General features: G+C 32.2%; 1 protein-coding gene across 4 annotated transcripts in view; it reads right to left on the reverse strand.

Moving 5' to 3' along the window:
• Positions 1-24,411, reverse strand: part of LOC125051635 (pyruvate carboxylase, mitochondrial) — a 34,496-nt gene that overhangs the window by 8,388 nt on the left and 1,697 nt on the right. For 2 of the 4 annotated variants that reach the window (XM_047652108.1, XM_047652107.1), the window contains exons 2-16: positions 18,321-18,533; positions 15,885-16,033; positions 15,265-15,405; positions 14,191-14,306; positions 12,977-13,071; positions 11,624-11,792; positions 11,165-11,271; positions 9,682-9,806; positions 5,710-5,919; positions 5,233-5,323; positions 4,462-4,597; positions 3,861-4,043; positions 1,897-1,947; positions 767-1,016; positions 265-412 (exon numbers count right to left, since the gene is read on the reverse strand). In XM_047652108.1, the coding sequence (XP_047508064.1) occupies positions 265-412; positions 767-1,016; positions 1,897-1,947; positions 3,861-4,043; positions 4,462-4,597; positions 5,233-5,323; positions 5,710-5,919; positions 9,682-9,806; positions 11,165-11,271; positions 11,624-11,792; positions 12,977-13,071; positions 14,191-14,306; positions 15,265-15,405; positions 15,885-16,033; positions 18,321-18,410 (2,061 nt within the window). In that variant the 5' untranslated portion in view covers positions 18,411-18,533. Of the gene's footprint in view, positions 1-264; positions 413-766; positions 1,017-1,896; positions 1,948-3,683; positions 3,699-3,860; positions 4,044-4,461; positions 4,598-5,232; positions 5,324-5,709; positions 5,920-9,681; positions 9,807-11,164; positions 11,272-11,623; positions 11,793-12,976; positions 13,072-14,190; positions 14,307-15,264; positions 15,406-15,884; positions 16,034-18,320; positions 18,534-24,411 lie in introns of all 4 variants that reach the window. The other 2 variants (XM_047652110.1, XM_047652111.1) reach the window with 2 other exon arrangements.

Raw genomic sequence — 24,411 nt, forward strand, 5'->3', positions numbered from 1 at the left:
CATCGCCTGTCGGACCCGGACTTACTTTTCAGGTACGACATCCGGAAATATTCTCAAGATATTTATGGGCGAGTCGGAGCCCATTGAGACCCGCGTAATCAAGATTACTGTCGAACTATAATGACGTAACAGTGTTTGTCAACATAAAATAAATTACCGCAAATCCCACGACGGTTTTTTCCTCACAGACCATGTGTTGTTGATTAGAAGAGGGACACACCAAAGCATGATAACACATTTAATAAAGCTTTAAAAACTACTCACAGCCATATCACAGAATTTATAGACCACATTGTCCGGATAATTGGTGTAGCCGACCGCGTTGGCTCCTCTTAATAACATTTGGAAGGGAATGTTGGGTATCTGACGACGCATGTCTTCTAAACGCTCCCAGGGACATTCGTGAAGGAACCTGTTAAATTAATTGTAAAACTTTGAAAGGTTAGTCGAAGAGTACACATTTCAAAGAAATTCAAAATTTATCTAATGTTTTTATGTTAAATAACGTATGTATTATATTGTATGATGCTTTTTTTGTGGTTAGGTATATATTATATTATTAATTAAAATAATATTATGTTATTTCAATAGATAAATTATATCAACGAATAAATAGAATAAGTGTAATAATTAAAATATCAACTTTTACAATGTAATTTTTCCGATGCGATTATCTTTAAAAAGCAATAATCAAAGAGACCATAGCTAGTTGTATATTGAAAAATTGATACAGGATTAATAATTTTAAAATAATTACAGATCTTACCGCAAAGCAACATCGAAAGTAGCTCCACCCCAGTTCTCCAAAGAATATAACCCGCTGAAGTTGTGCGCTACGTACGGAGACACGGCCAATAAGTCGTGCGAACGTACACGCGTCGCTAGCAACGATTGGTGCGCGTCACGGAACGTCGTATCCATCAACAATAGACCTTTGTGATTGCGTACGGCCTTTGCGAAAGCGTCAGGACCGCCCTCTTGGAGAATTTGTTTGAAACCCCTAGGTGGTTTCACAGCTGGAAATTCGACATTTAGGTGTAAGACCAACGGAGCTGTGCGAATCTTGTGCGTGCAAAATTCAACAGCTGGTTATGCTGTATTTCTTTCTATGTGTGCCACTAGTGCTGCAAGGTTTCGAACACGATAGAATACTAAAAACTCACTTATCACAGAATGTTAACCTATGCATATAAAGAAAAATAACAAGTGAAACATACGCAGGCCTGAAACTATAAAGGTTGATAAGTTTTTACAAAAATAGCGGACGCTAGAATACTTAGATTACAAGGTATTATAGACCAATAGTTTTGATGTTCATGGTTTGTTTATAGGAATTGTAAATATTACTATGATTTTATTAGTTTCACAATGTATTAAAATGTTTTGTTAAATTGTATTAAGGACACGACAATACAAATAATGGCATTTTTGTAATTTCCCATTTAAATAGGCATGCCTTTAGACGTTATAAATGAGAAACGGTGATTTATTAAAAAAAAATGTCGTTGGCTTACTGTCCCTATGTTAATTTAAACTGGACAATCCTACAACAAAATTATTTTTATAATCTTTCGTTTACACGCTTTACCAGAATTAAAATATAAATCAATTTCTCACGATGTTTTCCTTCACCGTTCGAGCAAATGTTAAATACGCACATAGAAATAAAGTCCATTGGGGTCGGGAATCGAACCAACGACCTCAGGTACACAGGTACACATAGAGACTAAACTTTTTGAACTTGTTAAACTTGTTTTACTTTTCGTTTTATTATTATTATTACTATATAGGTTAGGTAATATTTAATGCGTACAATTTTTAATAGAAATCTCATGAAAATAACGTATAACTTATATTTTTAATAAATCACCGTAGAACAATCGTAACATCACTTACCTGTATTTTCGCCAGTCAGTTCCTGATTTCTAATTGCCTCTGGCGAAAGGTCTGTAGTAGAAAAAAAAAAAAAACAGTGCAATGCTCGTGTTGTGCACTTAAAACTAAGACCATGATATTACGAATTGTTAAAAGATAAATTTAGTACACAAACACAACCCGAGTTAACAGAAGTTATAGAAATTATGATTTGCCATGGAATTAGAACGGAAAATCTATTTTAGTTTCTAGAACCTTCAGTTATGAAGAAAAATAAGGATTAATTTATCTGTTTCTATGAATTAAAACACTTCTTTATTTGGAATATTTTTAAAGTATTATTTCTTGTTTAGCGTAAAATTCTTAAAGAAGTCTGAGTACCGTAATTCAAAAATGAATTGGATTTTGACATTCGGGAGTCATACTTCACGCTTAGTTTTGATTATGAATCTGTGAATGTTTTAAATTATAACACACCGTTAGTTTTTAATGCAGATAAAAAAAAACTAAAAGATTGACACGTGAATATTGTAAAGCATTAATCTGTGGCAAATGCATAAAATTCTAAAATTAAAAACTATAGAGACGGTTACAAGCCTTTAGACATTTGGCATTTTGTAAGCGTGAGTTCATAAAAAATAGAATATATCAAGATCAAAACCCGTAAATGCTTTTTGAAGTGATGTAATTTGATACCACCCATGGACCGCAATACCAGAGGGCTAACGAGTGCGTTGTTGGAATAAGAATTGTTATCTCTTTTCTTGAAGTCGAATTGATTTGGTAATACTTCAGTGGCTAGGTAGTTCCACATATTGAAGACAAATGTTAACACAAGTATTGTCACAGTGGTACAACAGTAGTTTCTGAAAAGACCATTTACTGTAATTTAGAACCATTATTGTTTGAATTTTCTAGTCTCAACAGTTTACTCTTTGAATTTTCTTGTCTCGACAGAGTTGTTTTTGAAATTATTGTTGATACGTCAGTCTTGTCTTTGACTTTTCTAGTCTCGACAGTTTACTCTTTGAATTTTCTTGTCTCGACAGAGTTGTTTTTGAAATTATTGTTGATACGTCAGTCTTGTCTTTGACTTTTCTAGTCTCGACAGTTTACTCTTTGAATTTTCTTGTCTCGACAGAGTTGTTTTTGAAATTATTGTTGATACGTCAGTCTTGTCTTTGACTTTTCTAGTCTCGACAGTTTACTCTTTGAATTTTCTTGTCTCGACAGAGTTGTTTTTGAAATTATTGTTGATACGACAGTCTTGTCTTTGACTTTTCTAGTCTCGACAGTTTACTCTTTGAATTTTCTTGTCTCGACAGAGTTGTTTTTGAAATTATTGTTGATACGTCAGTCTTGTCTTTGACTTTTCTAGTCTCGACAGTTTACTCTTTGAATTTTCTTGTCTCGACAGAGTTGTTTTTGAAATTATTGTTGATACGACAGTCTTGTCTTTGACTTTTCTAGTCTCGACAGTTTACTCTTTGAATTTTCTTGTCTCGACAGAGTTGTTTTTGAAATTATTGTTGATACGACAGTCTTGTCTTTGAATTTTCTTGTTTCGACAGTCTTTTCTTTGAACACACTCAGTCTAAATTATTAACTAACTTTAAGCATCGAATAAATCCTAACACCTGTTACTTACAAAACAGGTTAGTTTAAATTATAATATTAAATGTTAGAAATATGATGATACGTTTAATTCGATAACATGTATTTTATCCGTGTTAGCGCTTACGAAAAAGCCACTTGTCTAGAAACGTTTAGGAAGCTTTAAGCGACATTTATTATAATAATTGACCTACCGTGACCGGAGCTGACTGGAAAGTGAACTTAATCATATTAATATTTAGATATATAGCTATATTAAAAAAAAAATCTAAGTAAAATTTTTTAAGTGAGCATTTCATAATTCCTATATAGCTCTGAAATGTTTCTCATATAAAAAAAAACAATATTAAAAAAAAAATTCAACAACTTACCCAATGGAACTGGTGGTATGTAAGGCTTGGCATTTGAAGGTGGTATTTGGGTAGCCAGGGGCGTGGCTGGTCCGTTAACCAATACGTAACCGAGGTAGTTAAGTATTTTTTGCGCTCTGTTTTGTGATGCCTTGAACATGAACAACTGGGGATTCTCGTCTATGAAGTATGTGTCTACTGCGCCTGGTAAAAAAATATTATATCAATATTTTAGCTTTTAATATCTAAAAAGTTCTCTTAGTTTCTACCCTTTGGAGAAGATTCTTGGGCCGAGATAAATGAATGAATCAAGTCCTAATTTTTAGACATTTTTTATATCTTGGGCCAATTTCAACAATTTCGATAAACCATGAGCTTTTGAAATTATTTTTTTAATACACCATTTATAGAAATAAAATAAAAAAAACTAGTTTTAGAATGGAGTTTAAATATCTAAACATTTGGGTTATTATTTTAATGGTATGTCTATACTCGAAACAAATGTTTGTTGACGAAGTCGAACTCAAACCTCACCAAAACTCAATCAAACCCTAAATAAAACAACAAAAAGTCTCTTGACTTCAATTTTCTATTCATATTGAAACACTGGGAAATATCTTACCATTTAAGAATTTCTGGTTCTCAAGCACATTTAGTAAAAACGGTATGTTTGTCTTTACGCCTCGGATACGGAACTCGCGAAGGGCGCGGTTCATTTTCGCAGCCGCAGATGGTAGATCTTGAGCGTGGGATATCACCTAAAACACATTTATAATATATACTCGTAAATCTTAATGTATATGGGAGCGTTCAAGTATTACGTAACGAATTTTGGAAGGGGGGTGGGGGGGCGTCCTTTTGTAAACGTTACGATGCGGGCGGGAATTGAATTACGCGTTATTGTTAATATTATTTTCGACTTTCCAGTACTTTACACCACATAATGGTAACTTTTAGGTATAAAGAGTCACTAGGTGGTCACGAAACGTTTTACTATTGGGTACAAAAAACGTTACGGCGCGTTACATGGGGGGGGGGGTCCAATAATCTCATTTAGTCAGAATGCCATGAACAGGTTGGTGTGTCATGGTCGTAAGTATGTGTGAGAGAGAGAGAGGTTCCTGTAAGAGGATTGTTTTTTTTATATACTTTTAAGAGAAAAATAATCATAGTATTGGACATAAAGGCATCTAATTCGCATCTCAAGTCACAATCTTAATCTTGTCTTGAGCGTGTCAAATATTGATGTTCTAGAATACGGGCATACTTTTCTACTATTTATAAATCGATTTTGATACGTTTGTTTAATCTGACTCGATCGTTCTTAGGTCTTATTAAGATCAATTCAGGCATTCCAAAGATAAAGCCTATGGGTAGGAATTTTCTTGTTTACCTTAACGAGTAACGAGTCGTAGTATGGCGATATAATTGCTCCGGCGTAGGTTGAGGCTGAATCCAGACGAATTCCCATACCCTCGCCAGATCTAGAATATACGAAACAAAGTAATTTAAAAGTAAATTATATAGAGAAATTATTCTTTTAAATCAAAACATAACATACTTTTGAGTCTTTTACGCCGCCATTTCACTTTGTTTACAAAAATATGCTACGAAATTATTAAAATTCAAGCGAGTATATATATATATATATACATATATATAACTGTAAAAAACTTTCTTCATCGGTAGTTGGGTAAACAGCGTTAATATTTATTAGAGACCTACTTCTGGTAGCGCCATTGTAAAAAGAAATTAGGTAGAAGTTCTACTATGCCAAAAAATATATAGACACCAAAACATAATAGCAAAGGATGCAGTCATGAGCTACCGACCCAAGAGAGAGAGAGAGATATAATAGGAAAAAACTTACCTAAACACCTCAATCCTGCCCGTACTAGGTTGGAAGTTATTCGCCGGGTCCTCAGTGGTCACTCGACATTGTATCGCGTATCCGTCCGCCCTTATTTTATCCTGTGTGAGACCCATTTCCGGCAACGTCATGCCTTCGGCCACGCGAATTTGAGATTGCACTAGATCGATGCCTGTTACTTCTTCAGTTATTGTGTGTTCTACTTGTAATCTGTAATTATTATTATTATTTAGGAGGCCTATGCCAAAAGGCACACCGAATTGCGAGATATTTTATGAGACATTTGGAAATAAAAGACTTTTATTATATTTTATGACACCTATCCTATGGTTGCAACATAGCTAGGAAACTTCCTAGTTACAACGATCGTCTATTACATTTTCACCTTAAATCACTTCGTCATCGTAAAGAGCTGCTTGATATCATGTTTCTGTATAAACTTATAATTGGAATTTTGGATACCCCTGATATCTTGTCCAGAGTAAACATTTCTGTTCCTAAAAAGCTGCAACGATTTGCAAAGCCTCCTTTCAGAATTAAGTTTGCAAAATCAAATCTGGGTCAGAATACTCCATTAAATAGATCTTTAAGGAGTTATAATTTAATTCATAGCGTTGAAATTGATGGTGGTATTGGATCGCAATGGGGGGGTCGTGAATTCCCCCAAATAGATATGTTTTCAAACTCCCCATGAATTTTCAAAAAGTTAGCGGCTCAGCTGATTACTCATTAAGATTTTATCGGGGTTATTCAATTAATTCAATTAATTTTGTAATGTTTTTATTTTGGTTTATCTTAACTTACTTTTTTCTTCTTTTAATGTACTTATGGTCTAAGATCCCGCTATACAACGACCTTCACCGAGATGCTTATTTAATGAAACTTATTTTATATATAATTTAATATGTCAATAAATATAATCCATATGGGTTGCCTAGCAAATTTCAGTCCAGAGTATTTTTAATAAATTTAAAAAAAAAATATTTTTTTAAACATTTCACCGGTATGATTATTAGATAAATTTTATACCAATCGAAAGTATGAAGCCCATAGAATATGCAAAAGTTAGGTTGTTTTTAATCAATTAATTATTTATGTGTATATTTTTTATGTGACACTAATAATAGCGGCCACTGACGATACGTCCATTAATCCGAATGGAGTAGTCGTCGTCCAAAATCATCCCATGAATGGTAAAAAAGTATTCCATTTGGATGGACGTCAGCCAGCTCTGGATTTTCAAAAGGATTGAAATCCATGCGTCCAGGCCAAATGGACGTCATCCGTGGCCGTCCGTCAATGGCAGAAACGTGCGCCACTCCATATGGAAGCAGTCCGAATTGTCCGTGAATGGGCGAAACGGCGTCCATTTTTTTGAGGTTTTTGTTTCAGTTTATGTTTTGATGTCGATGGTGGTGCATGTGCTGTGTATTTGTCAAGCGTTATAATTTTCTTTTTATTATGTCTTTGTCCGCGCGTGACTTTGTGTTGGAAGTAATAGAAAAAAATAAAAGTATTTCTATTTTTAAATAAATATATTTATATCTATATATATAAAAGAAAGTCGTGTTTGTTACAACACTTATAACTCGAGAACGGCTGGACCGATTGCCATGGTTTTTGATTTGTTGGATTTGTTTCCGTCCCGAATAGCAGAATAAGCAATAAAATATCGGATAAGTTAACGAATAACAATAAATAAATAAATTAATTTTACGAATGCAAAAACCATATGGTGCCATCTGTTGACAAAACTACGCATCATTTTACGTCGAATTCGTGTCAGTTCAAGAAATTCTGATCTTGAGGTGAATGAGGAGATGCATAACCATGCTTTGATCCTGATCAAAAGATGTTGGATATCAGAAAGTGCTTAACATGCAGTATCGCCATATTGACGCTAGAGAGAAGATGCCTAATGTGTAAAACTGCCATTCTTCTTTCGCAATGGCAAGCAATAAAACATTTCTGTATTTGCAAAAAAGTTGTATTAATGTAATAACTTAACATTAATAAAATCCTAAAATAAGTTAAATTAAAGTAACAACGATATTATAAGGTTGTAGGGGGGAACGAAGTTAGCCAGGTCAGCTAGTTATTAAATAAATACAAGTATTTCTTTGTTTCAACCAATCCTTCATCCACCTTCTCTTAGGTTTTTTTGTCTTTTTAATAAAATACACACAACTGCTGCCACCAGTAAAGTATTGTTATCCATAGTATTATTTATTTCCTTTCTGTACGATTGCAAAGTTCGAAGTGACGCCATGCATCCAAATGGAAGTATCGTGAATGGTACCGTATCTCGATAAATTTCCATTTGGAGTGCATCCAAAAGGAAGTCTACTAAATGGACGTATCGTCAGTGGCCGCTTTAAAGTATATATACATCTTTAGTATAAAAGAAGGTTTTAGTGATACATATATAATACTACCCTGATTAAAAATATTGATTGAAAAAAGTTCAAAAAATTTACTACATGCAAATTATACAAAAAAAAATTTTTTTTAATATTAATTAAACATACTCTGGACTGAAATTTGCTAGGCAACCCATATGGATTATATTAATTGACATATTAAATTAAATATAAAATAAGTTTCATTAAATAAGCATCTCGGTGAAGGTCGTTGTATAGCGGGATCTTATACTATTATAAAAATTTAGAATGTGGTATGCGCCTATAATTAGGGTAGCACTTGGCTTGTGTTTGTGTTACATTACTTGTATTAGTGTCTACTTTGTTGGTGCATAAAATAAATGAACGATTTAAGCTGAATTTATAGAAATCATGGTTTAATGGAGTGTTTTAAATAATAGAGGATTTTATTTTTACAATATATTAACCACTCGCGTATAACAATGGAATATAAGCGAAATAATGAAATGTTAATTGCTATGAAACGAATGAATGTTAATGTTGAAGAGAGTGCCTACGTCTAGCATACTCTCGGGGCGTAACTCGGACGATTTAGGAAATCGCCACGTTTACTCGTATAAACTAAGAAAGTCTGAGTGAGCATCTAGAAACTGAAAAACTAGAGTACGTATGCACATATAAATGTGGGTATATATATACTAGAATAGTTTTTGAATCATTTATTCTTGGTCTATGTGTTTCAAATAGTCTATGACCATGTTGCAACTAATTGTGGCTTATGTTAATTGATAAGCGTTATCTATAAAGATCAAAAATATTCTAAATATAATCTACAGAAAATTGTATGAAATACTTTAAAGTTTTACGTATTTCATTGAGCAGACATTATTTTATTTGATGAATATAGTTAAACTTTTAACTGTTTTTTATATAATCTCTTAATAAATTATTATTACGACATAAATTATTTATTGGTACAAATTGCGCCATCTATAATTAACATTAGATAACTTGAAAAATACCGGCTTCATCCTCTTGGTGTGAAACAAATCAATCCAAGATTAGTGATAATTATTCTACCATTTATTGAGTTCAGTATTGTTCTTATCATTGAGAATTACAGTAATATTTAAATACACCTTATATGTATTTTTATATGTTGAATTAATATCTATATATATATAAATGAAATCCGTTTTCCGTTGTCACGACATAACATGAAAACGGCTTGACCGATTTGTCTGATTCTTTTTTTATAATATTCCTTGAAGTACGGATGGTTGTTACGGAGAGAAAAAGTCTAAAAACAACACTTTTCTATATTCCCATACAAAATATTTGTAATAATATTTAAAAGCAATTTGAACTTTAATACCTTATCATAAAGTTCAAGTGTTAGTGGAGGGGTTCCGGGAAGGTAAATTTTTATTTTTTGACATAATGTAGTTGTTGTATTATCAACTTTCTTTTTTTTTATCTTATTAGCTAGACTGGTGTCCCGAAAAGCAGAATAAGTATTTAAAAAAATAAAGAATCGACTGTTAGGCGGTACGATGTTCGCCAGGTCAGCTAGTTGTCAATATAAACTTACCTAGCATTAACTTCAATGAAGTAGAAGTTCCCCTTATCGTCCAACAGGAACTCGACAGTTCCCGCATTTTCGTATTTCACGTGACGAGCCAAATGAACGGCACAATCCAGCATACGTTGACGGGTCTAAAAAAAATATTATTTACCTAATATACATTATAATATATATTTTGTGTGATGATGAATCGTAAGATGTACCATTTGAGGGCAATAAAAATTAAAATGCTACGTAATTTTATGTTTTACCTACAAAAACGTAAATCTAAATATTTACTTACTCAAGTGACCTAATACAAAAATAACAAATATTTCAATATCACGAACAATATATCCAATTAACTTTAATAACTTTATTTTATTCTTTAGCTGGCACAACTGCCTACTAATTCCAGGTTCAGTAAACCTTTTTAAAAGAATAAATTCTTAAATTACTTGTGCGTTTTTTACTGTTTGTGATGAAAATGGACGTAATTATCACTCGCCGTACAACCATTTTTAATGTGGAGCACCACACTTAATAAAATGGATACATTCACTAACAAATAAAATGTATGTATAGACTCAGATGTTCAGACTCGTATTGAAATTGAAAAATGTGCCCGGCCAAAAAGGTTTGCCATCTCTGAGATGTCGAAAAATGATAGCTGTCAGAATTGTACGAAATTAAAATCAGTGTATAATCAGTATGTGTTGAGAAAGAATGATGTACTGTTCCTCCATCCTTAAGAAGGAAGGAAGGAGGAAGGATCCTAGACCAACCATTGGTTGACTCGAAGACTCCAGTGGCTAAGAGAAGTTCTATAAATTCTTAACGGGCGGAACAACTTTGTTAGCGCGTTTCAGACGACGACGATGACGTCATCGCAGTGATTTTTAAGCACTGATTGTAGATGTCGCTACATGTGTTTTTTGAAAAATCTGTGATTCGACCCAGCATTTTCCGTCATATTAATAGCTTAAAATTTTAATATTTTATACTCAAGATATACGTTACTAGGCCCTTACATGTAGAGGGGTCCATGATTTATGATTTATAAAAATGAATTTTTTTTTTGATTCTTTTAAATTTTGAATCTTTTTAATCCATTTATCATTTAAAATTTATATACATTGAAATTATTAATTATGATTGGAATTTAAACTTAAGATTATTAATAGTAATATATAATTATTAATAGCTTACTGCTTACAATTTAACGTATTATTATTCGGTAGATTGTACTACACTAACTTAGTTATCATTCAAACTTCTTTGGTCAATTACAGATTAATTTTACTTTTCAACAATTTCATATAACTACCGAATAATAATACGTCAAATTGTAAGCAGTTCGTTGAGGTTCACAATCTTTCGACAGTTTATAATCTCGCGAGATAGATTACAATCTAACGGTGTTTACAATTTTACGGTGACATATATAATTCATTATGGAAATAAAGAGGCTTTAGAAGAAATAATAATACGTTATTAAATAAAGTCTTACTTCGGGGTCGAGTCTAGGCGCCGGAGCAATTTCAACAACTTTCTGATGACGTCTCTGTACGGAACAATCACGCTCATATAAATGTACGACATTGCCTGCTTTGTCACCTGGAAACGGAAATATATTAAGAGTTAATACTGCAAGCACAATACAAAACAGTTCTTCTAAGATTTTTTAAAATATCTTTGGGTTAAAATTTTGTAATTACAGTTAATTTATATATAAAAAAAGTAATGGATTAAAAAATAAATTATGTGTAATTAAACGAATGAATGAATATTTTTTGGTTCATCCAAAGTTAAGAAGAATGTTAAGTTGTGGCTGAAAAACAGGTTTTAATTGAATAAAATTGAAAAAACTGTAAAAAAATAATATTGTGTAATCTGTGGGCTTTTTGACAAATGACAGCATGTATCAAACTGACACCTGTTATTGTTGAAATCACAGATCATAGCTTACCTAATAGCTGAACCTCAATGTGTCTTGGTCGTTCGATGAATCTCTCAATGAACATTGATCCATTTCCAAAAGCCCCAAGCGCTTCAGAAGAGGCTCTCTCGAAGGCTGACGTCACTTCACTCATCTCACGGACTACTCTCATACCGCGACCCCCACCGCCATAGGCCGCCTGAAATATACATAATTAACACTTTATTGTATAATTTAACGCGAGCACTACACATTTAAATAATCTTTCTTAATCTCTATATAATATATAAAATTCTCGTGTCCCAATGTTCGTTCCCATACACCTCCAAAACGGCTCGACCGATTCTTATAAAATTGTATAATTATATTCGGTAAGTCTGCTCAGGCTATCTATCTATCTTTCAAACCCCTAAGTGTTAAGGGGTGTCCACCCTAATTTTATTTTTATTTTTTAGATTTTTTTATTATTGTTTTTATTTTTTATGACAGGTACAGCATAAACCCCCAATTTTCACCCCTCTACGATTAACCCCTGTTTTTATTTATGTAGATAGTTATTTTTATTGAACTAACAAAATGTTTCCTAGAAATAATATACATGGCAAAACAAACGTTTGCTGGGTCAGTTGGTATATTTTTTTACACGCTTTATATTAGCTTCACCTGTATGTATGTATGTAACCGACTCCTTCGGACTCGATTTGGACCCACTTTTAACGGACAGATTTAATTCAAACTTTGCGCACCTGACAAAGATCGATGACAATGCAATAATCCGAAAAAAATAAAATAAAAATTTACTAAAAAATAAAAAATAAAATAAATATTATATTATTTTTCACTTTTTAGTTTGATGTGCTTTAAAAGCGTGTTTTTTAGTTTTTTTTAACTATATTTATTTTATTTTATTATTATTATTAAAAGTAATTTACCAGAAAAACATTCAAAACTTAATGAAAATCAATATTAAAGTAATATTTGACAGTCGTTCTTATGACTGCCATTTGACTCTGTAGTCGATTTAAATTCTTTACATTAAGTAGTCTACAAAGCACAAATATTTAATTTACTTTGATGATAAATTAAATATACCTCAGTCTTCAGATTTCTGTACCTGTTTTATGATCATTTATCAACCTAATAGGCAAGTAGGTGATCAGCCTCCTGTGACACGTGCCGTCAACTTTTTGTGTCTAAGGCAAGCCGATTTCCTCACGATGTTTTCCTTCAACGTTCGAGCGAATGTTAAATGCACACATAGAATGTCCATTGGTGTACAGCCGAAAATCGAACTTAGGACCTCAGGGATGAGAGTCGCGCGCTGAAGACTAGGCCATCACTGCTCAATATATGCAAGCGTTATTAATTTTTTTTTAATTTTACCTTGAATATAACAGGTAGTCCATGTTGTTTGCAGAACTCCAATGCTTCCTCTTTTGTCGTGACTGGTCCATCAGTACCAGGGACGATTGGTACCTCTGAAAATTCGGGTTCTTGTTATAGATTAAATATTCAGACATGGGCTATATCCCTGTGACGACTAACGTGTTGCACGAGTGTGCGCAGACGCATTTGCACTATAGTCAAAATATATTTATATATGTAAGCAATATATTTATATATATAATAAATAAAATTTAAATATATATACAAGGAAAATGTATGGCATTATCATTATTATGAACTATTACCAAACGGAAAATCTGCTAGATGTATTAAAATAATTTTTCACATATGTACTCAGGCCCGACACATACCCACAGTCACACACACCCTCCTAACACTCACTCACACACACGTACATACCCTCTCCCTCTATCACACAACACATACACACACTCACACACACAACTTTATTTCTACTAACTTCTAACTAATTGACTGTTTTGTTTTGTAGATCTTTCCTTATTTAAAACGTTAAATTTCTAAACATATATGTATGTACTTTTTGTTACCACTCAATATGACTTTGCTGTGGAATGGAAGCCTGGTTATCCATCACAGGTTCTTACCTAGCTTGGAAACCAGTCTTCCAATACCTTCTAACTGTAATCTTATAGTTTGTTGCAAATGTTATATGGGAGAAAATAAATTATTATTATTTATTGAACATCGTATGTTTCACTTACTGAAAAATTTCTACGAAAACTGTAGAGTTTTAAATATTTACATTCAATTAGATTTCAGTGAAATGTTTTCTCTCTTTTATTTTAAACCAAATTTTCGAAACCAAACCCAACCAAACCATCGACTCCTAGACTCCTCCACAGTAGCTCAGTGATCGCAGCTACATAGATGCCAAAGGTAAGGTCAAACAATTGTTTAAAATCAATCGTAACAAAAACGGTTAGACTAATACCTCAATAGAAACCGAAAACTCCATCAAGTCTTTATAAAAATACTTTAGGAGCTACGATATTTAGACAGACACATATACAAGTTTTTTTTTAAATTATAATATTATCTTGCAATCAGTCAGCTAGACTATGAGCAGATGTGTTAAGAACATATACAAGTTAAAGTTAAAACATTCCTCTTTGCTTAGGTGTTTAAAAACTTTTAATACTTTTGAGGGTATCATAAATAATATTTCTTACTGGCTTCAATAGCAGCTACCCTGGCAGCAACCTTGTCTCCCATTTGCTGAACCACTTTGGGTGAAGGACCGATGAATCGGATTCCAGCGCCGATGATTGCTTGAGCGAAGTCTGACCTAAATTGTTACAACGATCAGACTAGAGAGGGTACTTTAAAAAATCCTGCGAATAACTCGAGGATATTATTTAAAAAAAATTATGGCGAGCACAAATGAATCATATCACTATACTTTTAATGCTGCAGGTACAGAAGCATTTTTGCAACATGGTTACTATATTAATAGTATAAGATCCCGATATACAACGACCTTCACCGAGATGCTTATTTAATGAAACGTATTTTATATTTAATTTAATATGTCAATAAATATAATCCATATGGGTTGCCTAGCAAATTTCAGTGCAGAGTATGTTTAATTAATATTAAAAAAAAAAAATTTTTTTATAAATGTATGTAGTAAATTTTTTTTAATTTTTTCCAATCAATATTTTTAATCAGGGTAGTATTATATATGTATCACTATAACTTTATTTTTTACTAAAGATGTATTACTTTAGTGTCACATAAAAAATATACACATAAATAATTAATTGATTAAAAACAACCTAACGTTTGCATATTCTATGGGCTTCATACTTTCGATTGGTCTAGAATTTATCTAATAATCATACCGGTGAAATGTTTAAAAAAATATTTTTTTTACTATTAATTAAAATAATCTGGACTGAAATTTGCTAGGCAACCCTATGGATTATATGGATTATATTTATTGACATATTAAATTAAATATAAAATACGTTTCATTAAATAAGCATCTCGGTGAAGGTCGTTGTATATCGGGATCTTAGACCATAATTGTCATATGTGGATACGTCCAATGTGTTTATTTTATGATTTATTTTTTAACTTTTTTTTATTGTAAAGAGATGGATCGGTTTTTTGTTTCCCAAATAAATAAATATATACAGTCGAATCGAAATGATCACAGAACTGCCCCAAAGTAACCAGTGTTAAAATGTATGATTTTAGACAAAATTATTATTGTAACGTGTCTTTATATTGTAAAACCTTACCGTTCAGAAAGCAGTCCATAACCGGGGTGGATAGCATCAACGTTATTTTCCTTCGCCACTCGAATGATTTCAGGAATACTTAAGTACGCTTCCACTGGTGGAAGGCCTTTTCCAACTAAGTACGATTCGTCGGCTTTTTGTCTAAAAAAAAAATCGTCAACGCCTTTAATTAGAAGAGTTGATAGTTTTGAATTTTTTTTGAAGTGAAACTTCTTTATCGGGGTTGGAAAAAAAATTTGTGTAACATTTTTTCGTTACGCGTCACATTTGACCGTTACGCGCGTCTTTTTCTCGTCCCTACCACGGTTGATTCGAAGACATTCGAAGCCATTAATAACAAAAAATTATAATAACTATAACAATGATACTAAAAATTATATTACAATTTATGAAATTCTGTAATAATCTTAGTGGTAATAAGGTAAAATGAAATAATTGTATTATTTGTATTCAAGTCTGTGATATTAAACGCCTTTTGTTAAACTTTATCTAATTTAACTTTATTTAACCAATTTCTGTAAAGTAGATATAGATAATTTTTCGAAAAATAAGGTCATAAAGAAGTTTCACTTCTAACGTGTGTACACTAGTACACGCACATTTTTTATACAAAAACATACCTGTGCATTTGAAGTTTATCCTGCTCACTGTAGATGGCGACGGAGCGGATTCCCAACTCCGTACATGCCCTGAACACACGGATGGCAATTTCACCTCTATTGGCTACTAATACGCTTCTTATTGGCTTGTATTCTACATTTTTCACGTCCTGAAATAAATTATCGTCTATAAGAGCACAAAATAAAAATAATAGCCTTTATTGCTGTAAAATACTTATAAAATGTGAAATACTATAAACACTTATTATAATTAATCGGCAAGCCGCTTCATTTTTGTTTTACAGCTTCCCCTTGGATATAGGCCTCCTCTAAGAGCTTGCACTCTTCTCGGTGTGTAGATTTACGTAGCCACGTAGGGCCAGCTGCTCTACTTATATTATCTACCCGTCTTTTTATTTGTCTTCCTCGTTTTCTATTGTCATAGCGAGGAAGCAATTCCTCGACCATATAAGTTCAATTAAATAATAATAATATAATTAAATTTAATTTTTTCTACGTTCATAAGTGAACATTGTGTTATCTAAATGAATAAATGATTTTGATTTGATTTGAAAATGTATAATTTATTTATTTATTGAAGTTTACATCAAACATAATGCTATATCTACAGTATATGCTACAAAGCTTTCCTAAAATATATGACAATTTTGGCAAACATAATTGTTACGAAAAACTAAAAATTCTTTTCTTCTTTCTTTTATTTGTTTTGGTTTGACTGGAGATGCTAATGAAATTACATACTTAGAAGATTACTTTTGGCAGATTAAAATAATTAATATTGTAAAAAACATTCTGTAAACCTGTCTGTTAGATATCTTAATCGTGAACATTATTTTAATTCTAATCGCGTAAATAATACATAATAATGCAACGTGCGAGTCAATGACCCAGTCTTGAAATTTATGAAACAGCGTTTTAAAGGCAACTAATTCAAGGTCTTACCAAAGAGCAGAAATTACGGTACTTTTCAAACGTTCATTCATTCTTTACAATATTAACAAAAGATTTAGTATGTACAATGTACATTGTACATCTATAAACGAATAAGCCTCAATCGTATAAATGTTTTGTTCTCTCACTCTCTAGACACATTGCATTGATAAAACAAACTTTAATATAGGCATATGAGCAATGGGTTCAGCGCGCGACTCTTATATATGGGTCGTAAGTTCGATCCCCGGCTATGCACCAATGGACTAACATCGTGAGGAAACCGGCTTGCCTTAGACCTAAACAGTTGACGGGGTAAGTCAGGTACAGGAGGCTGATCATCTACTTGCCTATTAGGCTGAGAAATTATCATGAAACAGACACAGAAAAAAAAAGGTAGCGCCACTGATTTATTTTAATTAGTTCTGTTTTAATATAGATATAAACGCTTGAATAAGATCACATAGTGCTAGACGGTATATGTAAGGTTAGGTTAGCTATATTAGCTAACCTCAATCAATAAATTAAATAAATCAGGAGCAATTAAAGATATAATCGCGAATCGGAGTAACCGGCTAGTTTCATCGTTATAAAAGAAGCACTGTTCTCTTTTTATCAGCGTAAACACATTTTTTTATATAACAGGGCAAACGGGTAGCTCATCTAATGCTAATTGATACCACCCATGGGTCCTCACATTGCCAAAAGGCTAGCAAGTGTGATGCCGACCTTTAAAAAATTGGTAAGTTCTTTTCTTGAAGGGAAATATTTCAGTGGGCAGCTGGTTCCACATAGTGTTTGTGCTCGACAAAAACTGCCTTAAAAAACGCTCAGTTGTTGAACGACGAGTTCGAGGTGATACGGGTGGTATTTTGTATTCTGCCTTGACGTCTGATGATGAAACTCAGCTGTAGGTACAATGCACTCTGCATTTCAACTCCACAATTTGGGGGAAAGGGGCCGTTCAAGTATTACGTACAGTCACATCGATATATCTGCGAACCTGGCTTAATGACGTCATACAAACTGGAGAGATAGCAAAAAAATTGAAGATGTAAAAATAAAAAATATTTTATTTGTGTACTTATTTTTATTGATACTCGTACCTACTTGAAATTTACAAATACTTATTATTTACATTATTTAAAGCAGAAACGCAGAATTATTTAAAGAAGCGCATTCCAGCGAGGTTCGCAGATATTTCCGACGGCTTGTAAGTATATTTACTGCAATTTATCTCTCCCCCCTCTCTCTTGTCAGCAAAAGTAAGCAAAGCTCTCAAAAATAATAGTACTTAAACGTATTAATTTTTTGTAGGAATCCTCGAAAATGCATTTCGTTTTTAAGCATAGACAATGTGTGTGTAATATGTGTAAAAAAGTAAATAATTACTGTTGACGAAATCACCAAATAAGAAAAACAAAGAACCCCCCCCCTCCTTTAGTGATTACGTAATACTTGAACGGCCCCAAAGAGACGAAAACGTATTGTGTAACTAATACTCACTGAAGTTGCAGTCCGATGCTTTGAAGAACTCCACGCTTGGAACTGTGAGGCCGAGGCTCTCAGAGCGAATCTTGCTTTGAGAATCTGCATTTTGCTTAGTTTAAACTAGGTTCAGGCTTAAGTATATATTTCTTATTTAATAATATACTTAAATTATTTCATTTTTAAGAATGTCTAATTGACTAGAATATCGTTTCGTAGTGGCTCGACTTTCTGAAACAAGGAAATTTAAATATGATAAAATAAATATATATTTTTTATCTTCAGAGACAATTTATAAAAAAATTTTTTTTTTTTTTTAGAATGCTATCTATTATATGTTTGTCTGTGCAAATAAAACCTGTAACACAACAATATTGTTATGCAAAACAAATCACTTTTTAATCCAAGAGTAAACGTGAACTTTGGAACTTAACAATTATAGATAACTTAATCTAATCGCCTTATATGGAAAATATATTAATTACGACTGCGTTAAATTATTCTGATAAATTTGATTTGATTATTTTCGGCTTATTTCCAGATATTTTGTTCTTACGCCTTGTGTTATCATTAACACGTTTACCAATACTTTCACTGACGATTGCCTATACCGTAGGTCCAGAATACAAATACCGACGGAATATTTTCGTTTTGATAAGCACTGTACATTGATCTGATTTGCCTAAAAAAAATATATTACTAAAAGTGTCGCATATCTTCTGAACGCCGCATATCGCTGGCATAAGCACCAAAGTGAATATTTTTTTGTGTTCATTATTGTCAGGATATGCATGAAAGATAGTTAAAAACAAACTAAATGTGCTACTATTGGTGCGAATAGTACGGGGAGAGAATTAAAATGAAAGACGAAACTATTGTACGCTCCGTTTGATTCTGATTGGTCAACAGATACTTCTCTACGCGACGGCATACGTCATATTATTACGTCCGTTTGACTTATCACAATTGAACCCAACGTGCTGTCTCGTTACATACCTCTGTTTCTTTAAATTTATGAATATGAGTGTGTGAATGAGGCAGAAAAATATGCGAGATCTTGAATATATTGACAAAATAGTGGATATTTCAATCAATGTTGAAAACTACACAACGTTTTTTCGGTCCTAGTGACCGAAAAAACGCTAATCCGACGTAAAAAAATACTAAAAATATCTCTAGAGATCTACAGACTTGAATCTACGTTTTTTCCCTCATTATTTATAAATAAATAGTAATATAACAGCTGGATTATTCAAAGATAAGATATTTGTCTATGAATGATAATGACAGAAAAATAAAAACAAAGTACGACGCAAATTGCGTCTTATTGAGCTTGTTAGTACCACTGAGGAGTTTGAATGCAATACGATTTATTCTTGTCAATTACAATAAATTACAGACACGTACGTAATTTTCTTGAGGCTTTATTGTATGTCGCTGGATGTTTTTCGAGGTATCTCTAAATGGTTTAGAACAGTTTACCAACGTTTTGATTGTAACGGCTATCTGAAAGTTCATTTAAATTATTTGGAATTTGAATTTCGGTTTTTCATTTAGTTTTGAATACTTACTGCGTTTCGTTAACAATTTCCGTGTCATTTCTTCCTAAAACCTATCATTAAAAGTTAAGTGAACAATTATTATTTTTTATATCAAAAATTATGTGGGACATAAGAATCTTAGAAAGGCTATAGTGGGGCATGGCACAAATAGGTTGGGATACACTGGTTAAGAAGAAAATGTATGGATATTACGTGTGTGGTAAACCATGATCCCTAAACAACCAAATCGAATACAATATTGTTAGTAGCTAATTGGTAATGGCGCAAGGCGTACTGAACCATGTTTTAGAAGAAGAACTGCGATACACATGTCCTTGGATAATAATTTTAGTGAGCTTTTGCTTACGAAAATTATTTGACATAGTTCCAGAACATTCGAAATCATGTCTTATATAAAAAGTAATTTTATAGCGCATGTAATTGAGGTTTTATCTGAGCGGTTGGTTATGCAATGTGGCTGTTTGTGCTCCTTCACAATGTACCATAAAAACTGCGGTTTTTGTGATTATATTGTTGTAGTTTTAACCGATTAAAATGCAATTCATATCACTAAAGAAGTTTATAAGTCAGATGCAATTTGGGCAGTATTAAGAAAATCATTGAACAAGGGCAAACGGGCAGGAAGCTCAAAAGAAAGACCTTAAGTCGACTTAGTTCGGAAATATATCGGTGGGCAGCTGGTTCCACAAAGTTGTGGTACGCGCCAAAAAACTGCCTTAAATGGAATGACGCACGTCGGGGTGATACGGGTGTAATTTCGTATTTAGCCTTGACGTCCGATGATGAAACTCAGCTGCCGGTATTAATCCTGCTAGCTACTATTTTTTTAACACAAAAGAGCTTATATAAACAATATCCTTACCGTTATACAAATGTGTGAAAGTGTTTTCGTATTTACATCAAGTAACAATAGGAGAAATAAATCTGACAATTTTAGGAAAAGTTACCACAAAAGAAAAAAAACTTTGATACACCGAATTTTAATTACAGGAAGCCCCCTGATAAATTGAACAAAAGCATGTTTCTCATCTCTTTCCCATCAAACCCTGTTGGTTAAATACTGTATGGTTTCATGAAGTCATTTGGGAAACCTTAGTTTTCTTATCATTATTATTTTGATTACCAAATTACTTATTTCGTCAAATATAAATTCATAATAATACACATCTCGAAACTGGTTTCTTATAGCAATAAAACGACTCTTCACCTCTTATTCAATTTACATACGTATCATCGCGTGTGTCGAGGATTAAAACAATATCAAGCGTTAATTATAATATACAAATTTGATATATGTAGGTACCTACATCTGAAAGTGTGATGGAAATAAGGTTTCATTTTCTTCCACTTAAGTCGGTGACAAAAGCTATATTTTTACTGCATGTTGCATTTGTTCTAGTATTTTTCTATTCCAGCGCATTAGTTATTTTAAGTTTTTAAAAATTTCTTCATTCACATTTTTTATACATTCGACTACTAATTTTCAAAGTTCATCCATTTGCATATGTTATGTTATTTTAAGATATACAGTTTTAATAAATTTTTTGTTTATTGTATAGGTCTTATGTGTTGAAAAGTTTGGTATAACCTCAGATACTCAGTACAACATTATACGACGAGTGGACGCGGAAAACAGATCTGACAGACGTGCAATGTTCGGAACTAGAAGACGGCCTTTTTTCATTTATTCCATGAACTCTAAGGGAAGCTTTATTTGAGAGAAAAAATAAAAAACTTTATTTTACTACTTAGGTTTTATTCCGAAAAAAAAAACAGTCTCTATGGGGTAGCATAGCAAAATGTTCCATATGTTGATTTGTAACTACTAAAAAGGTAGGCTAAGTAAAAAAATATATTAAAGCGAAACGAAGTTCGCGGGGGCAGATAGATAAAATAAAAACTTCTGTAAAGATGTGATGTAACCAAACAGCTTTTATTTTTCTTTATCTGCATTATGAAACTTATTACAGCCATTTATATTGTGAAAAAATTTCGTGTTCGAAATCTGTCTACAGGATTTCCTCATGAATTGCCCGAGCGTATAGGTCATTGAACTGTTAGCAAATTCATTATCACTGTTTATATTTTTCTTTAGTGATAAAATTAATTGCGCGCTAGCTTAGCGGTTACGTCTGCGATTCTTATACTCGAACATACGGTTTTCTATATAGATGCGCAATTAACCTGCTCGCATGACGGAACAAGACATCGTGGAGAAGACGGCAGTATACTTAAAATAAAATGAAACATTTTAGTTAGTCCAGCACGAAATCTCGTAACGTATGTAAACGTTACGAGATTTCGTGCTTTATAGTACAATTTATTTAATTTAAAGAACCTTATTTCGTTTTAATTCATGTTATATAAAAATAAATTGGATTATTTTTAACCGAATGAAAAACTTGTATAGGTGGACTCAAGTGTAGGTATATTTTAATTAGGAGAGTAATATAGAATATTTATATTTTTACTTATATTTGTATAATAATTGTAAATATTGGGACTAATATTGTTGACAGTGCCTTTCTCGTTTCGATGGGTTCAGACGTTGCAGATTTTATATTTAGAATCAATGTTAAATCGTCTTTTCTCTACGCAAGTAGACATTCAAATAAAACATTCGATTGCCGAATAGAAATCTGAAATTTATGTAAATTCAAAGATTTTTTTAAAAAAACTCCCCGTTTTTATCCGTCAAAGTTTTAATCAATCAAGTAATTAATTAAAGTATGTACTAAGAAAATTGTTTAATCCAGGGACAAAAGTAGTGATACATATATGTATCTGTGAACTTAACACTTAAACTCTTAAACAATTACAACATATATTATATTATTATATCTACTAAATGATTAGATAAATGTAGTATTGACTGATACCATTCCGATTACTCATAAACAAACTTCAGGAGATATGCAATACATTATACATTGAGATCCAAAATTCTGAATAGCCTACATACAATTATCGAAGAAATATAATACGAAATATGAACTCACTAGGATCGTAATTTTTTTAATACACAAACCATAATAAGATTAGTACACGATTTTTATGTGTACATGTAACGTCGAATCTAATTTATTGTAGTTCAATGCAGATATCAACGTTTCAGGGGGTCAAAGGTCGTTAATGAAATTTAACGTTATGTATATCACTAATCAGTAGTGAAGCCAACTTCGGGGTTTTCTCCATAAATTTAGGATTCAATATGTCTTGGGTGAGTTTTTGGGACTACTTTATAGACGATTTTTTCGCGCTTTGTGATTCTATACAATTTATATTAAGCCTAGCCTAGCACGCAACCTATAAACTAAACCAGATATAAACAACAAGTTTATATGCACAATAAACATTCGCTCGAACGATGATGAAAAACATCGTGAGGCAACCGGCTTGCCCAAAAAGTCTATGGTGTGTCAGGCACAGGAAGCTGATCACCTACTTGTCTATTAAATTGACATATCATGAAACAGATACAGAACTCTAAGGCCGAGACCTCAAGGTTGTACCGCTACTGATTTATTTGCAATTTTTTCCTCAAAATACCCGAAATCCACGCAGGCGAAAGCTAGTTATTGTTAAGTTTACGAAAACTATTGTAAACGGCTTAAATGTTTTCGTTTAATTTTAAGTACATATTATTATGTAGTTATTGCGCTGTAAAAATAAACGAATCTTTTTTTATATTATTTTCATCGAATACCATAGTTTTTTTTTTCTAGAACTATGGGTAGAAACGTGCATGATGGCTATTACAAATTTATTTTACAAGGGGATTTTTTTCAACTAAAACGTACAAAAAATATCGAAATAAGAAAAATTTAATGAAGAAACGTACTCATAAAAACCTAAAAAGCATCAGCAATAAGTTATATTTTATTAAATTACTCAATTAAACTCATTTAAATAAAGTAATTAAAAACAGTGACGCCAGTCTCCCATAGACTAATAACGTTATAATAATTTATTCCATGCAAACAATAATGTATGTCTTGAATAGGAGAATTCTATATTTATCCTTCCCTATTTGTTCACGAAGACAATACTAAAAGAAAAATAAATTAATTACTCACCAAATTTGTAATTATCCTCTAAAATAGTGTAGATAAAATACAAAGTTAAAATCAAGGCAACTAAAAGGGCGTTAGAGATAGAGGTCACACGATATTCTAGTTTTATTTAGTTCAAGATTAACTTAATCAAGGTGCCCTTGATATCAGTCAAATATAATTATTTTACAATAATTGTTCAATATATGACACATTAAATTGTATTTTAGTTAGAAAAACGCTCGATTCTAAACTGAGTCTACTCAGAAACTACTGATCCCTTGAGGAAGACCAAAATCTTAGATATTCAAAATTGAATTAATGGTGGTAAGATAGAAAATATTTAACATATGTAAAAATTAGGCAAATATTCATGAGTAAATTTTTAAAACAGTTCGACTCTCTATACAAGTTAGAAAAAAAAGATAATAACACAATTTTAGAGCAAGTAGTATTTATTCAACAAACCGAATCTATCAAATTGATTCACACTTA

This window comes from Pieris napi, chromosome 8, assembly GCF_905475465.1.
Source record: "Pieris napi chromosome 8, ilPieNapi1.2, whole genome shotgun sequence".
Lineage (NCBI taxonomy): Eukaryota > Metazoa > Arthropoda > Insecta > Lepidoptera > Pieridae > Pieris > Pieris napi.